The following is a 15600-nucleotide window of genomic DNA, read 5'->3' as shown; positions in this document are numbered from 1 at the left end:
GAAAGTCTTGTAGAAAAGGATGGAAAGTTTGAATGTGAAGTGGCCAGGGTATGTTAAGGAAGGACTAAAGTTCAGTTTGAAAGGTGGAACAAGAAAGGAACGAGGAAACTTTAAGCTTAGGGATAAGATAGAGATTAGAAATCAAAAACGGAAAAAGTAGACAGGAAAAGGAGATGAGACATAACAGAAAAATGAAGTAGAAACTACAGAAATAGAAATTTGTACAATACTAATCACAGGAGGTGAGGCTCCTTGCATAAACTTTCTCACAGACCAGCAAGATGGTAACACGATACACGTACAAGCTTAAGATAAGCATGGGAGAGAACACGTTGATAACAGATGGGAAGGATGGATTTAAGAACAGAAAGTGTTTTAGTAATAATCTGGACAAACTAACGAATAATTATGGAGATTTGAAGTAGGAGAGGAGAGAGAGGTTTCCCCAGACAAATGAATCGCGAAATATGAATTTTATCGGAGGTGCTTTCGCTGTAATTCAGGAGTCAAAACTAAGTTTATTATTTCTCCTGCTGTTGTACGCACCCTGGTGTAAATGGGCATGACTTTAAAGCAGGGAAATATATGGGTTTCAAAAGTAGTTAAGCTAAATTCAATGCGAGACTTAGTCTACAAAGCAATACTCGAGCTGTTCTAATAGCTAAGTCGGTCTTATTTGGCTCTGACCAAATGATACCCTATCTAATCTGACTCCACCTATTGCAAATCCTGAGTGACCTTACCTGGTTTTCCGTGATGCAGTCCTGGAACCCTTCTCACGTCAGATGTATGCTCCCCAACACCCCATACACATGCATGGTTTAGTTCTCTGATGTTATCATATCATTTGACATGCATTACCTCATTCTTGATATTCACTACTAAGCACTATAGGTGTATAAATCATGGCTGCATGCAAAAGAGCATCAGGTGATAACATCGAATAGAATTACATCTTTTGGCATTAGGATAATGATTAGATTCTCTGGCACAGGATTGTGATGCTCTTTTGTCACTATGTATAGTGACTGGCCACTACATGTTTTTGCGTCTCTATCGTCATATATACATTAGCTATTTACATAAGCATCCCTTTCTTATACCATAATAATCATGCCTTTACTTTCTATAAGACATGCTTTACTTTTTACAATGTATCTTCTTTTCTTTTTGTACGTGCCGCTGACTATTTCCCTTTTGTCTTTAAAGCCTTGCCCAATTTTGGTTCTATATTTAAGATGTGCTCTTTTTTGCTACGTTAACATATTCGCTACTTTCAACTGCCCAGTTTTACTGGTTTTCTCTGATGTATTGACGACTTTGTTTGGTAATTCCGATTATTTTGTCTGTGAAGCTCCTTAATATATTCGCCCTTTCTATATAGGGAGAGAGAGAGAGAGAGACAGGGAGAGACATAGAGGGAGAAAGGAACTTGTCATTGCTAGTGAATGATCTGTGTTACAGACAGAGGCATATCTTTACTCCATAAGGATTCCTTAAAAGCTAAAACCATTACCCTTTCAACAGGCAGCGCCAACTGGAGACACTGTAGCAAGTCCCGGGTACCGAGGGATCATGAGCAAGTGGTGGGAGTAAGACCGAAAAACACATATGCATATATCATCACACGGAAGATCAACTACAAGTAGGTTGTTATACAATGATGAGCTTTGGGTATGAGAGCTGGAGATGGACACTACTTGATGCACAGGATTTGATCCTTTTGTTCATTACCTTTTATCTTCTGTAGTGTGACTGAGGTTAATTTCTTGATAGCATTTCACTGACCTCATTCCCAAAAGCCATATCAGTTTCACCTTGACCTCACCAACAGCCGACAGGAGCTTGGAGTGAAGGAGTAGATCTTGCAGTGTGTGTCAGAGATAAACCTTAAAACAAGTATTTCACCATAGGGGAAGGTTCCTTTCTGTACAAATTTGCATGCAGGTAAAGCGTATTTCAGTCATTCTCAAAAAAGGGTCAAAGTAAGAGATAATTAAAAAAGGCTGATGTATGTTACAGGAGAGAGAAATACTGAAAGAGTCGTAGACATTTATTTGATGATATTTCAGGTTGATAGTTGGAAATTCACTTGTGGGAGTCGAGAGGATGAACAGAGGGACTGGAGATAGCTGGTAGGGGTTTCCTCTCCTGTACTGTGCCACCACAAGTGACTGTTGGGATGACGGGATGATGGAGGCCACACAGGTGACAGGGGAGAGTAGCATGGGGAGGTTGTTGACAGTTGTAAAAACATCCACAGGAAAGCCAACACGAGTCACAGGAAGACTTGAAGGTGTGTGGCTATAGAGGAGGAGTGGAGGTGGGAGGTCATGTGGTGCTAGAGGTATGGGGGGGACTCGGGTATTTAGACTAGGTGAGTGTATGGAGAGGGAGTTTTAGACGGTAGGTGGGAAGGTCTGTAAGAGGCAGGTAGAGCAAGCACCGCGACCATCCACGCCGTAGAGGGAGGAACTAAGAGTTCTGATGATTATTTACATGAGGATAAGTCCGTCCATTATGTGTATAATTAAGAGAGTTAGAAACAGAGTGTAGAAATCTATTCATCTTCCGAGGACTTGTTGAATGAATGATAGCTACCGAGTCTTAAGAGGGAAGGGGGCGTAATTGACAGCACTTTATTCACTTATAAAGAAAATAGATAAAAAAAAAAGAGAGAGTATCCGGCGAGACACTTAATATGTGTTGCTGAAAAGAAAATTTTAAAGGTATAGTGAGTGAGTAAGAGGTGAGCAATAAGGGGAGGGAGAGTGTAGTCAGGAGGGAGGCTGTGGGAGAGAATCGAGACAGATGACACACGGACGGGAGGAGTGTAGAGTGTGGACCAGCTGATGGTAGTACGGTGCCAGATGGTTCAGTAGGACCTGTTGGCATTAGACCAAACGACCACGAGAGGTGACTCGTCCCTTTCTGTCTCTCAGATTCAGCTGTGACCGAGAACATTAGCAAGTGTTAGAGCTAAAGGAAGAAATAGTTTACATAAAGTACAAACTCCTAAAGTGTAAATATATTTCTTGAGAGTAGGTAAGAACTTTATCATCACCTATAAAATCAAAGTATATAGATACATATACATATATACACACACTTCAGGGATATAGATTCGTTTCTTAAAAAGGTAAAGAGTAAGAAATGCTTATGAATGTGTCTTTTGAATAAAAGATTAGTTTCCCATTAAGAGATGCTTTTCATGTGATGTGGCTAGTGTCAATAATAATTCTGTGTCAGGTCTTGATAGATAGGTAAGGATCATGTTTTATCTTTAGTACTGCCAACCCGGAGACAGATAGAGAGAGGAGAGAGAGAATTTCTACGTACTTTAGAGCCAAACTTTGCGTCCCCTGAGACTCTCCCAGGTTCACGTGTTAGTCAGTTTGGGGCACGTCGTCATCTTACCTGGTCTGGGCGACGTCTGCGTTGATTCTGTTGTCTTGTATGTGGTCGAACCTGTTCATTTCTGCGTGGTGGAGTCCTTTGACTGCTGACACGACTCCGAGTCGCAGGTCGGGAGGCGGGTGCTCGCACATTTGAGAAACTAGGAGTTCGGGGCTGGAAAGATGTAATTTCTGGTGCCTGGGGTTTGGGAGATGGGACCTCAGGAGGTAGGGTCTGGATATCTGGCGATTGGTCTGCTGAAGCCCGAGGAGGCGCTTCGAATTCCTGGGTATCTGAGAAACCTGAGGGTGGCTCATCCTGGAGTGCCTGAGTCTTAGGATTCTGGGAACCTAAGTTCTTTGCACCAGGAAACGCTGAGGGCTTTGGAGCTGCTACCGTTGGGATCTTCAGGTCTGGTTTGGTTTTGGCCTTAACTGGCTCTGGATCCTGGAAAGCGACAGATAGTTTGTTCATGAGTGAGGTAATCATAGTTGCTTAGGAGGTGGTGCCTACTGCTTTCTGTTGGTTACTGTGTGTGTGTGTGTCTATGTGTGTGTATGTGTGTTATTGCAATGTGTGTTACGTGGATCGAGTTTTACACTCGTGTTTCTACGTCTCTTAGCCTCGTACATATGTACCCTGTCTTTACTCTTGTGTGCAGTGACTGAAATAACACCTGTAGAACAGAGAGTGGGAAGCAACGCCACAATAGATGAAGGTAAGATGGTTGAATAGAGGTGACAGAGGTTGAGTTAATATGGCAGAAGGTTGCATTTTCTTCCCCCAGAACCTGACACCACTGAAGAAGAGCCTATAATATAAGCAGTTGCGGATCATTCAAAGACAGATTCCCGCAGTGATGGCAGAAAACATGCTGAAACCAAGTATATCACCATTTGGTATCCCGCTGTGTCAGATCATCACCTACAGGTCTGGTAAGATGTACAGTCGTTTGTTTTATATCGAGAGAACGTGGAGGAAATGTAAACCTGACCTCCAGACTGTGTATCATGGGTAAACTGTTGTTTGTAGAGACCCCCTAATGGTGTATGGGTGTGGTGAGCTGTAGTGATCTCGACTCTCTCCTTCTTGTGGGAGGAACAAGACAGCCTCGTTACCAAAATGCCACAGTTCTTTTGTTTGTTTTTGCGCACCCGACCCTGTAAACACCAGATCACATCCACTGGAAGTTGGGATTCAACGTACAGTTGTACTGTTAACTCTGACCTTAAATCAGTTGTGCCAGTCATTGCCATCTTAATGCCAGTTGTCAGGGTTCTGACGCCCAGTATACCTCCAGTTCCATAGATAAACTGGCCATGTTGGCCTCGGTAGAACATTTAGAATCTTGAACTGATGGCATCTTGTGTATCCAAGCAAGAAAGAAACGAGATACATGCAATGCATACAGAATTACTTGCCCATATGTGGAGTTCCTTGCTCACAAATATGAGAATAGAAAGGATGTTTAGGGACACATTTCGTGGAACGTCTTGAGAGTGTTCGTGCGTACATATCAACGTGGTTACTTGGATGTACGTGTTCGTTCATGTGTACCCAAGTGAGAGTGAATGTACGCCTGTGTGTGTGTGTGATTCTTATTTGTGTATTACGGGGAGAGTTTTACATTCATCTGGCTCTCTGCCTTAGCCTTGTATACTCCTGTGTGTGTATACACATACATGTATATAGATAATCTCGTCATAGACCATCAGGTTTACCGTTATCTGTCCTTTCAGTGTACTAACCTCCAGCAGATCACCTCGTTACAAACAAGTTTGTCTCCTGGTACGACCGTCCCATGTATCGACCTCCAAGATGACCTCGGTCACATGCAAGTAGATCTGTCGTGACCTTCCCAGGCACACACCTGCTTCCATGCCCTCCGCCTGTAGGCCCAGCCATCCACAAGAGTAAACACAGCGTGACGTCATGATGCAATCGGATCGCTCCGCCGACTTGGCTCGCTGGTCGGCAACAGAAGGGTCTACTTTCACGTGCAGCCTTGCGATGTACGATGCAGTCACTCCACGATTACGGTTTGGTTAAGGCAGATTGGGCTCGGATTTCCTGAGGTGGGTTAGCCAATCGTAGATTACCTCTGGTTAGTTTTGGACTGGGTTTAGCTGCTTTAGAATAGTGTAGGTTGTTTGGTTACTTTAGATTATGGGAGGTTGTTGGGTCATCTTGGATTAATGTAGGTTGAACCACTTTAGCTCACGTCAGATTGCCTAATCTTAGAATAGGATTAGTTAGATCGCCCTGCAGTGGATGTGTACAGAACTCTAATCTGATCATACGACCCTAAATTAGTTCCACTAAGGTAGCATGATACTTGCGACTGTTCTTGTCTGTATTCTGCTCACGTCGCTGCCCAGAAGCGGCCAGGAAACCGATGAGAGTGACTCCCTAACCATACCCTGCAGCGTCAGGTGGGACGAAGCTATTTGCATACTCATTCATAATACCGAGAGGTTATAGTGCACGTCGGGCGTGGCAACAGATTACAGAGGGTGCTTGGAGGCTGATTACAGGGCGTGTAGGGCGTGGTGGTAGACTAGAGGGCGTGTAGGGCCTTTGTGATTGCGGTAGACTACAGGGCGTGTAGGGCCTTGGTGATTGCGGTAGACTACAGGGCGTGTAGGGCCTTGGTGATTGCGGTAGACTACAGGGCGTGTAGGGCCTTGGGGGTTGCAGTAGACTGACTACAGGGCGTGTAGGGGGGTGAGGACTCACCTTGACAGGGGCGCCGAGGGTGGTGACCAGCTCGCAGCAGTCGGTGAAGGAGGCGCAGCAGTACTCTGGGAAGTAGACGTCTTGGGAAGCCATACTGGAGCATTTCTGGCGATACCGATGTGAAGGAAGGAAGGAAGGAAGGACGAAGTGAATGAATGAACGAGAGAGTGATAGAAGTCTGTGTAAGTGGTAGGGATATACATCCACTTAGTGTCTCTCATTATCCAGTCTCATCATCCACCAGGATGACCACTTTCGTCATCCATTCTCTATGTACACATAGTCATCCGCAGACTCATCATCATCCATCTTATCATCCACGAAGGTTCAACATAAACACGTTCCTGGTTAGTTTCCTGACCATCTACACTCAAACATTATCTAACATTCTTACATCTACACTACATACATTACCAAGGGCCGTCCTCACGTCACACATACTTGATTCTATCATGATCTAGTACGAATCTGTTATCATTCACACTCATCATCCATGCTCATACCTCATGCTTAAGTCATCCACATTTAGAGATGCATAGGAGAAGACATGCTTTAGAGTTTATATGAAATATATCATTCTTTATCAGCCAATATTTCCAGACTTACCTCGTTTCAGAGTGCCCCATTCGTGAGGTATCCACACCCACAACACAGTCCAAATATTGCAAATGTGTAAAAGAAGACTGTAATATATATATATATATATATATATATATATATATATATATATATATATATATATATATATATATATGATATGGATAACAACTGACACTTACGGCTGTGGGGTGTGGTTGGTTGGTTGGTCGTGTTGACTCTTATGTACGGGTCATGTAGCCTGGTGTTACTGCGACGTGTTCGTTGCTTAATGAATGTACAGCCTCGTTCCGTGGTTCCCGTGTGGTCTGTTGGTGTTATATTTTTTTTTTTTTTCGTGTCATTTGTGAGGAGGGACGTGTTCAGGTCTGCAGGAGAGAAGTACATGTAGTTTGCAGTCCTGAGTAAACAGCTGGCTTAGGTGAAATAGGTAAATAATCAGGGTTGAGAAATTGCTTTTGGTGTTGACATGGCTGATTCTGTCGTATGAATGAAGCGGCTATTTGTTAGTCCATCACTAGTCTGAGCTATGGAAGTGAGACTTACCTTACAGGCCTGGAAGTAATCATCACAACAGGTGTTGTACACTTCACAACATTCTGGAAGGCTGGATAACTCGACGCTACTGCAGGAAGCGGAGCACTTCTGGCACGCCTTGTCCCCTGTTTGGCAGTGGACGGCCTGTCGACGCCATCGCCTGAGCACGTCGACGGAGCCGAGCGCCTCAGCTACCACCGACAGCAGGAGCAGCAGGACGCAAGCGTGGGTCCTCATCTCGCCGTTGCGTATCCTGTAGGAGCAATAGGAATCAAGTCAAGGATGGAGGTACTTTTTCAGTCTTGGCCTTACGCCAGAGGAGGCCCCAGGAGGCCCCCGAGAAATACCTCGCATTGAAATCAAAAACCTAACTACATATATATTCATTCTTGAAGTGAACCATTTCATTTCAGTTTCACGCAATCTAAACCTTTCTACTTTCAGAACATCACAAGAGGTGAAAGACCGTCGGAACTGCTCGTTGACGTGTCTGGTGGATGTCTGTGTTTAACTGACGAGTGAGGGAGAACAACGAGGGACGAGAGAGAATTATAAGCACCTCGAGAGATGGAACGACGAAGTACAATCTTACTACTGAAGACTGAAGCAAACCCTTGCCATGTGGAGACTTGTGGTCTGTCACAACTTTCCCTCGCTTATACGAGAGTAAACAATACCACGCATTATCTATACAATATTGGAGATCTAAAGTGTAATGGTAAGGTTAACTGGCCCAGGAGACTTGGAAAGTAATCACATGTCACATTAAGTTGTACGACGTGGCAAAAACTACAGCTGGATCCGGAAGTTCTACCCTGAGTGTTTTTCTACTTGAAGGACACGACAAATTACCCCCCAGCGCTCTCCTCTCCCGTCAACAGGTACAGCAGCTTGTCACTGACGGGTGAGGCCCGAGAGGTCTGTCTACGTCAGCATCGAGTGATGGATGTGAGAGGCGGTAATTGCACGTATAGAACTATTGCTACTTGCAACATCTGTCGATTTCTCATAGTTTCCAGGGAGGGTAGACACGCACACACACACACACACACACACACACACACACACACATCATACGGATTACAAGAAACCTTAATAGGAGAGTTCTCCATTACTCCCTCACTACCATCACCACGGGTAACGGTACACCATCACCACAGGTAACGGTACACCATCACCACAGGTAACGGTACACCATCACCACAGGTAACGGTACTTTTCCCCGAGCTAACAGTAATGACCCGACACACGTGGGTGACGTCACGAATGTCGCATTCACTGTTATAAAAAAGAAAAAAATTACTTTTCAGCAGCCACCGAGTATGATGACTTGTGGGGGGTTATCACACGTCATTCCTCCGTCCTCCCTCTCTCTCTCTCTCTCCGTACATAGGAAACAAATACACACACACACACACACACACACACACGTACCAATCAGGCTCACAACACCAGGGCCTCTTGGAAGTATGCCAAGGTTCCCGTTGTAATGACACGTTTCGTTACATCTTATGACCGTCATACTAAACTTGCACTCCTCACAGAGATCCCACACTGCCCACAGAGGCCCCACACTGCCCACAGAAGCCCCACACTGCCCACAGAGGCCCCACACTGCCCACAGAGGCCCCACACTGCCCACAGAGGCCCCACACTGCCCACAGAGGTCCCACACTGCCCACAGAGGTCCCACACTGCCCACAGAGGTCCCACACTGCCCACAGAGGTCCCACACTGCCCACAGAAGCCCCACACTACCCACAGAGGCCCCCCACACTGCTCAGAGACCACATACTGCTGACACACTTAACCCACACTGTACACCATCTGTGGATATATATCTATACATGCAAGTACAAAACAAGGAAAAAGAAAATACGAAGCGTCAGGCACTTTTGTGATATAACTACATTGTCAATGCGATACACACACACACACACACACACACACACACACACACACACACACACACACACACACACACACATATTTGCCCAATACAGAAGCTGTGGTTATGCAGCAAGGAGGCAAGGAGCTCAGACAGTCGCCAAGCCCCCACGGGGGACACGACACTGCACAGTGAAAGGTGTGTGGTAAGGGAGGGTGTGGGTTGGCGAGGGAGGTGTGGGTTGGTGAGGGGGGGTTGTGTGTGTTGGAGGTGGTGGGGGAGGCCAGGGTGACGGGCCAAGGTCGCCCAGATTCGCTCCCCACCACCAACGCCGCCGTCGCCGCTTGCGGCTGCGACCGGTTTGTGAGAGGTGCGGTAGACGTATCCTGGGGGACAAGGGTGGGAGGAGGTGGGGTTAGGAGCTCCGTTAGGTCTCCCCCACCGTTGGAGTCTGTGATGGCCAGTTGTGAGGAGTGGCCGGGGCTGTGGTGGACAGTTATGAGGAATGTCCGGGTCTGAAGTGGTCAGTTATGAGGAGTGTTGGGGTCTGTTGTGAACAGTTATGAGAGGTGGTGGGGCCTGTGGTAGCCAGTTATGAGGAGTGTTGGGGTCTATTCTGAACAGTTATGAGGAGTGTTCGGACTCGGGAAGGGTCGTTTATGAGGGGTTCCAATAGATTCCGTTACAACACACACCATCTGTCACATGAGGATGGCGTCAGGTGTACAAAATGTATGGTTATTGAGTCTTATGTTGTCATGTGTGTATGGCTGTATTCTGTGTGTGTGTGTGTTGTGTGTGTGTGTCTGTGTGTCAGTGTGGCAGTAGAGGGACTTCATCAGGTTTAGAGAGGCTCCTTGAGTATGGAAACTAACAAAGCTGCCACAGGTGACAATAAACCGGATTTTTAGAAGATTAAACGAAGTAAACATTCAAGATGTTAATCATGGGTTATTAGACATTAGACTTTCTCTTTTGGGAAATGGACGACTATTGCAGGTCAGAGGTTAAAGCTCTGTAGTAAAGGGGATACTAAGTTAGCCATCCTAGTGTGTGTGTGTGTGTGTGTGTGTGTGTGTGTGTAAGTGTAACTGTTCGTTTTGCAGTGATTATTTTCTTTTTTGTTGCTCTTTGATATGACACTTACACCCAGGAGACCTTGGCTCAGCCCCACCCCTCGTCTGCGTGCCGGCGATGTGAGGAATCAAGGGTGAGAAGGAATTCTGTGCTTCCGGGTGAGTTGACAGCCTTGGTTTCCATTATACAACAATATCAAGACAATTTGGCGAGTAGAAAGACACGCAGACGTCCATCTTGAGTCTCGGATCATTGCAGACACTTTACTAAGCGTCTGTAGGAGGCGCAAGCCAAGGTCAGCAAGCTGAGCTGGCCCAGAGACCTCCTTACTGGATGATGCCCGAGGCAAAATGCAAAAATCTTTGTGGTTTAAGCCAGCGAAGGTTTGTCTCTGGAATATTATGATTCTTTCTTTAAGACCAGCAGGCATGGGACCAAGTCCTTGATACTGGAAGCTGAAGAGGCCAAGTCGTTGCTCCTGGAAATATGGAAAGACCAAGTCTTCGGTCCTGGAAGCTGAGGATGCCAAGACGTCGCATCCCAGATGCTGAGCGAGACCAATCCTGGAGCCTCAGGAGACTAAGTCGTCTTTCCATGAAAATGAAGAGAACTTGTTGACAACTCCAAACATCCTATGAAGACATCCTCCATCACGTCAACGTTAAGAACGTACATATCGTCACTGTCTGGAGGAGGGGAACCGAACGCAGCAGCTTTACCGTTAACAGAAGCAAAAGGTCAAGAGAAGAGTCATGGCGGGTCTTGTTGACCTCCGTAGGACTCTACCTCACAGGTGGGGCACCGCCAGACCCAACCTCACATCCTGTTCTTCACACGCGTGGCAACCTGAACTCTGGAAGTCCCTGACGAACTGGCTGCCACCAGCTCAGGTAATGTTTTAGCTTTTGAGTAATAGGATCCAGGGCGAAGTTGGTGCCCTGAAGCGCCCCGTGTGTGTGTTGTCGATCGCCTATAATGTCGAAGATCCGCACTAACTTAAGTGTTTATTGATGTTTCCTTGAACTTTAAGCAGAGTAATTAGTGATACGTAAGTAACTACATTATGATAGGTAGTTCAATTCTCTTCATTGTCCGAGATAACGCATGCTTCCCATCACCGTCGTAAGAAGACGGTGAAAATCATTATTATTACGGATTAATGTCTGGGAGAAATCTGTTGTTTATGTCAACCGCGAAACTGTGTATCATACGACTGTAATCATCATGGTTCTGTAAGCTACACCAGATCACAGATGCGATTAATGATAAACGGTTGTTTCCGTGTGATTATGATTAAAGATGATCAGTTACGTTTCAATACATTACTCGGTTTGGACGTAGCAATCGACGTGCCGCTAGACCCTCTCCTTCTCATATGTTAGCGTTGGCAACTCTATGATTGGCTGATCATATGTCTGAATCTCTCCTTACCCACAGGGAGAATGTGGAACTTTCTACCTCCCTATATTTTCACCCAAATCTTACAATCTCTCCTTCCCTCTCTCTTTCTCTCTCAGCCTATTAAGACACAGACCCATCATCACTTGTGAGGATGGGCGTTTTCTCGCACTTTATTTTCCCCTTCAATTGATTTAGAATGACAGGCGGATCAGGACGCTTACACCGTCCTGGAGTCGTGCAGACTCTCTCCTCCCATATCGTTCCTTGTTCGTCCCATCAAAAGAAAAAAAAGAAAAGAAAGCGACACTTATATCGAAAGTTGAACTACAGCCAATCACTTCACGTCGAGTTATTTTACGGCGATGAAAGTCTGGTTTACGTAAATCAAAGACGGCCATATTAGTTAGTGTAAATAAGAATATATATACACATCGCTGTAGAAACAATCTATAAACACACAAGTTTCGGGATTATAAAGAAAATCCACAAAAGATAGAAGGAAAGGGAGTGTGTGAGGTAGCCACTGCAGTGCCCGCTGCGTCGCATGGATCAGTCGCCGTTCCCTTAATACGATAAAAACAGGTTTGCCTAATCTTGGCGTTAAAGTCATCGATTAGTCCCGCTCGAGGCCGCGACGACTAACGGACTGAAAGCGAAATGGAAATAGCGTTGTAACCGACCAGCTTCCTTCGTTTGTGGGTGTATGTAGAGGGGGTCGTCCACATCACATTGTCTGGTCCTCTTCGCTTATGGTATGGGAGGAGAGGCACGCGCCCCTTCAGGGGTGCTGGACTGGATGACTTTGGGCATTACGAGGCGTGGGTGCGCGACCTGGCGTGCCTCCCAGCCATCTGTGACCACGCCACCAGTGTCGCAGTTTTGGGGGGGAAAGTTGTGATCCTTCTCCCCTGACTGACTCTCTCGGCACGCGCGTGTGCACGCACGTGCGAAATTGAGGTGGGGAGCGGGGTGAAGGTGGGGGTGATAGTGGGTCTGCCCTGGGCTGTGACGGGAGGATGATATATGGTGGTGAGGAGAGAGAGGGAGGGGAGCAAAAAAAAAAAGGGGAGGATGACTAAAAAGAAAAGATATATAAACAAAGACACAATAGCAGAAACGGTCATGAAGTGAAGAAATATGTTCATGTAAGAGAACAAAGAATATGAGAGAAATGAGTTCAAGATTGTCGAGAGAAAGCTGGATAATGACAGATGGTGAAGGTCTTCTGGATGACCAGATGGTGAGGGATCTTGGATAGCGGTGATAGTGAGAGTCGTTGTGGTACCATTATGCAAGGTAGGGGGAGCTACGGTAGGAGGGAGGTACGAACGGTTGGTGGTTGTAAGTGGGTCACTCACCACACCAGCACGTCAGCTGACCGACCCCCAACTGTTCTGGATTCGCCATGACTCACACAATAAGCGAGAGTGTTCACGTAACCTCGAGAGAGAAGATAAAAAAAAAAAGAAGAGGAAGGAAAGAAACAGACGTCGAATCTGACATTATTGTTGTTAAAGTTGTGAGAAGGAATGGGCCTGTCTGCGTACTATGTGACCTACACGAGAGAAATGGGAGGACAGGTACGTGAGCAGAGGAGACCTCAGGCCCGAGTAATAGAGAGAGAGAGAGAGAGAGAGAGAGAGAGAGAGAGAGAGAGAGAGAGAGAGAGAGAGAGAGAGAGAGACTCTGTGGGGACCTTGCTGTGGACAGTGGGCTTCTGGTTTCAGTCGATCGTACATGACAGGTAGAAAGTGGATGTGTGTAAACGAGGCCATTGTTCGTTTGTTCCTGGCGCTGCCTCGCTTAAACAGGAAAGGTGATGTATGAAAAAAAACATTATCGGCATGGTTGTCACCATTATCATTATTACGATTATTATTATTTAGTTATTCCCTTAAACCAGTTCAGTAAAGTGGAAAATATGTGATATGTCAAACCTTTCAATTCAGATAGAATTGAGATATTTTGTATTCTTCGAGCTAGTGTGATTTCGCACAAATGATTGTATGAATCGAGTTCGAATTAGTAGAATATTTCATTGAAATACAGACAAGTTCAGTGATTTGTATATACGTAAATTCCGAGTCAGAGCTGAACAAGTAGCTTGAAATATTTGGTATGAACTGGAAAGAGACGAAAATCATGGTTATACTACTGAGTCATCCAGTACGTTTCTGTAGGCCATTGTGAAACGACGTGTGTGTGTGTGTGTGTTTGTGTGTGTGTGTGTGTGTTGATAGAGTTCAATGCAAGAGTATTTTCATATATAAACTGACCGACATGGCACGGGCGAAACGTTCCCCACACCAAAGGTCATCACCAGTGAAAGGTATAAAGTGAGAGAGAAAGAAAGTGGAAGTGAATCACAGCTCCCCAGGGTGTTTGTAGACTTGAAGTAAATGTGGGTGGAACATTCTCTCTCCACACTCGTACAGTGAGCGGTGGATGTGGTCCTGAGAGAGAGAGAGAGAGAGAGAGAGAGAGAGAGAGAGAGAGAGAGAGAGAGAGAGAGAGAGAGAGAGAGTGCGTGCGTGCGTGGGGAGGCCAAGTCTCAGGGGGGACCAGACAGACATGAATACAGAACGAACATGTTATTAGCCAACTCGTAACGTAACGACCCGCGTCCTTAACCTACATCTACAAGAGGCGGGGGAAGTACCCTGTAATATTCGTCCTACAGGACCCTGCCTACAGAATTACTTAGACAACTGTATGGCTGCTGATATCCTGTGCATGTGTTCGAGGGAAATGTGACTTAGTTAAATCTAGCAAACGACAGTTTAATCTTGAGAAGCGACAATTTAAAGAGACGACATTATTGGATTGACAAAACGACAGATTAGGTTGCAGCATGTTAAACTAACAAACGACAAGTTAGAATGACTAACGATAGAGTTACTAAACGCTAGGTTAAACACGTTTCCATAGGGGTGAGGTGGATCTCGCTGGCATTTGTTGAGGCGTGGTGCCCCCTTCTCTCTGTTGGGACAGACGTCTCCACACAAGACTTTCTCGTGTCAAAGGAATGTGGTGCCCTTAGGATGAGAGGGGGAATGTCTCCTCCTGACGCAGATGTATGGGAGGGTCGTCTTCTGTAGGCCTTGTGGTACAGTGAGTACTGGTAAGTTTGTGTTACGAAGTCTCCTACAGTGCGTTAGTAATGCGTCAGGTGGTAGACGTAGAGTTTAGAGGCAGTGGAGAGAGACTGATAGTGTGGTAGAGGTAGGTACAATCGTTAATGCAGTTCACATATATTCCTCAGTGACATACTTGGCATTCAGTCCATAGACTTTCACTTATCACAATAAATTTCACTATCACACCTCACCGCTGTTTGACACTATCATTCCTAGACACTGTTCAAGTGGTGGACACGTACCTCCTCGTCTGATGGTGGTGGTGGTGACTATGAAGTTGAGCTGTGGCGACGGTGAGGCGCTGGACTAGTGCCTCCGTCCGTCAGGTCCTGGCCACGTCTGCCTCGCACAGCTGACTCCAGTCGACTGCTAAACCTCAACTTTGAACTTTCGCGGGTAGGTGCCGGCCCTGGTGGGATGGCCAGGCTTCCTCTCACTTTCCATTGTGCTACATCTCGCTCCATATTGCTTCGTGTGTGCTACTTTTGTGTCACCCTGAATCCTGTAGGAGTACTGGGGAAGCTTGGGTTGCTTTCGTATACACCAGTAACGTTCAGTGGCTAGAGTTCGGTAGAAGAAAGGTGCAGGTGACCTTTAGTTAGCATATGGCTCGAGAAGATCTGGAAAACGGAGACTGAAACATGTTTTCCTCCCCTCGTCCTTTGCTAGACGTATGGAAACTTCAATTTGCTCTGTAGGACATCAGGAAACCCGACCTTCAGGTCTGATAGACTACCTTAAAGGGTATGTCTAAATTGTCGCACTTCCCGCCGCCTCCTGACTCGCAATCAAGCGAGAAACTTGTCTTTCGTCCCATTCTGTTGCAACCCG

At 45.9% G+C, this 15600-nt stretch overlaps 1 protein-coding gene across 1 annotated transcript; it reads right to left on the bottom strand.

Moving 5' to 3' along the window:
- Positions 1-2040: 2040 nt before the first annotated feature.
- Positions 2041-15168, bottom strand: LOC139747946 (uncharacterized). The gene is made up of 5 exons (XM_071660444.1): positions 15012-15168; positions 7276-7519; positions 6133-6237; positions 3418-3843; positions 2041-2948 (listed from the first exon to the last, which is right to left on the bottom strand). The coding sequence occupies exons 2-5, from the start codon at positions 7501-7503 to the stop codon at positions 2895-2897; spliced, it is 813 nt and encodes a 270-aa protein (XP_071516545.1). The 5' UTR covers positions 7504-7519; positions 15012-15168; the 3' UTR covers positions 2041-2894.
- Between the last annotated feature and the right edge of the window lie 432 nt (positions 15169-15600).

Source organism: Panulirus ornatus, chromosome 71 (assembly GCF_036320965.1).
Source record: "Panulirus ornatus isolate Po-2019 chromosome 71, ASM3632096v1, whole genome shotgun sequence".
Classification (NCBI taxonomy): domain Eukaryota; kingdom Metazoa; phylum Arthropoda; class Malacostraca; order Decapoda; family Palinuridae; genus Panulirus; species Panulirus ornatus.
Note: the sequence above shows the minus strand (reverse complement) of the source record. Positions and strands in the feature narration are given on the sequence as shown.

Coding starts and splice junctions, on each gene's coding strand:
- LOC139747946 (XM_071660444.1), bottom strand. CDS start 7,503: ATGAGGACCCACGCTTGCGTCCTGCTGCTCCTGCTGTCGGTGGTAGCT. Junction 3,844..6,132: donor CCCTCGGCGCCCCTGTCAAG/GTGAGTCCTCAC, acceptor GTCGCTTTCCAG/GATCCAGAGCCAGTTAAGGC. Junction 2,949..3,417: donor GCAGACGTCGCCCAGACCAG/GTAAGATGACGA, acceptor TCTCGGTCACAG/CTGAATCTGAGAGACAGAAA.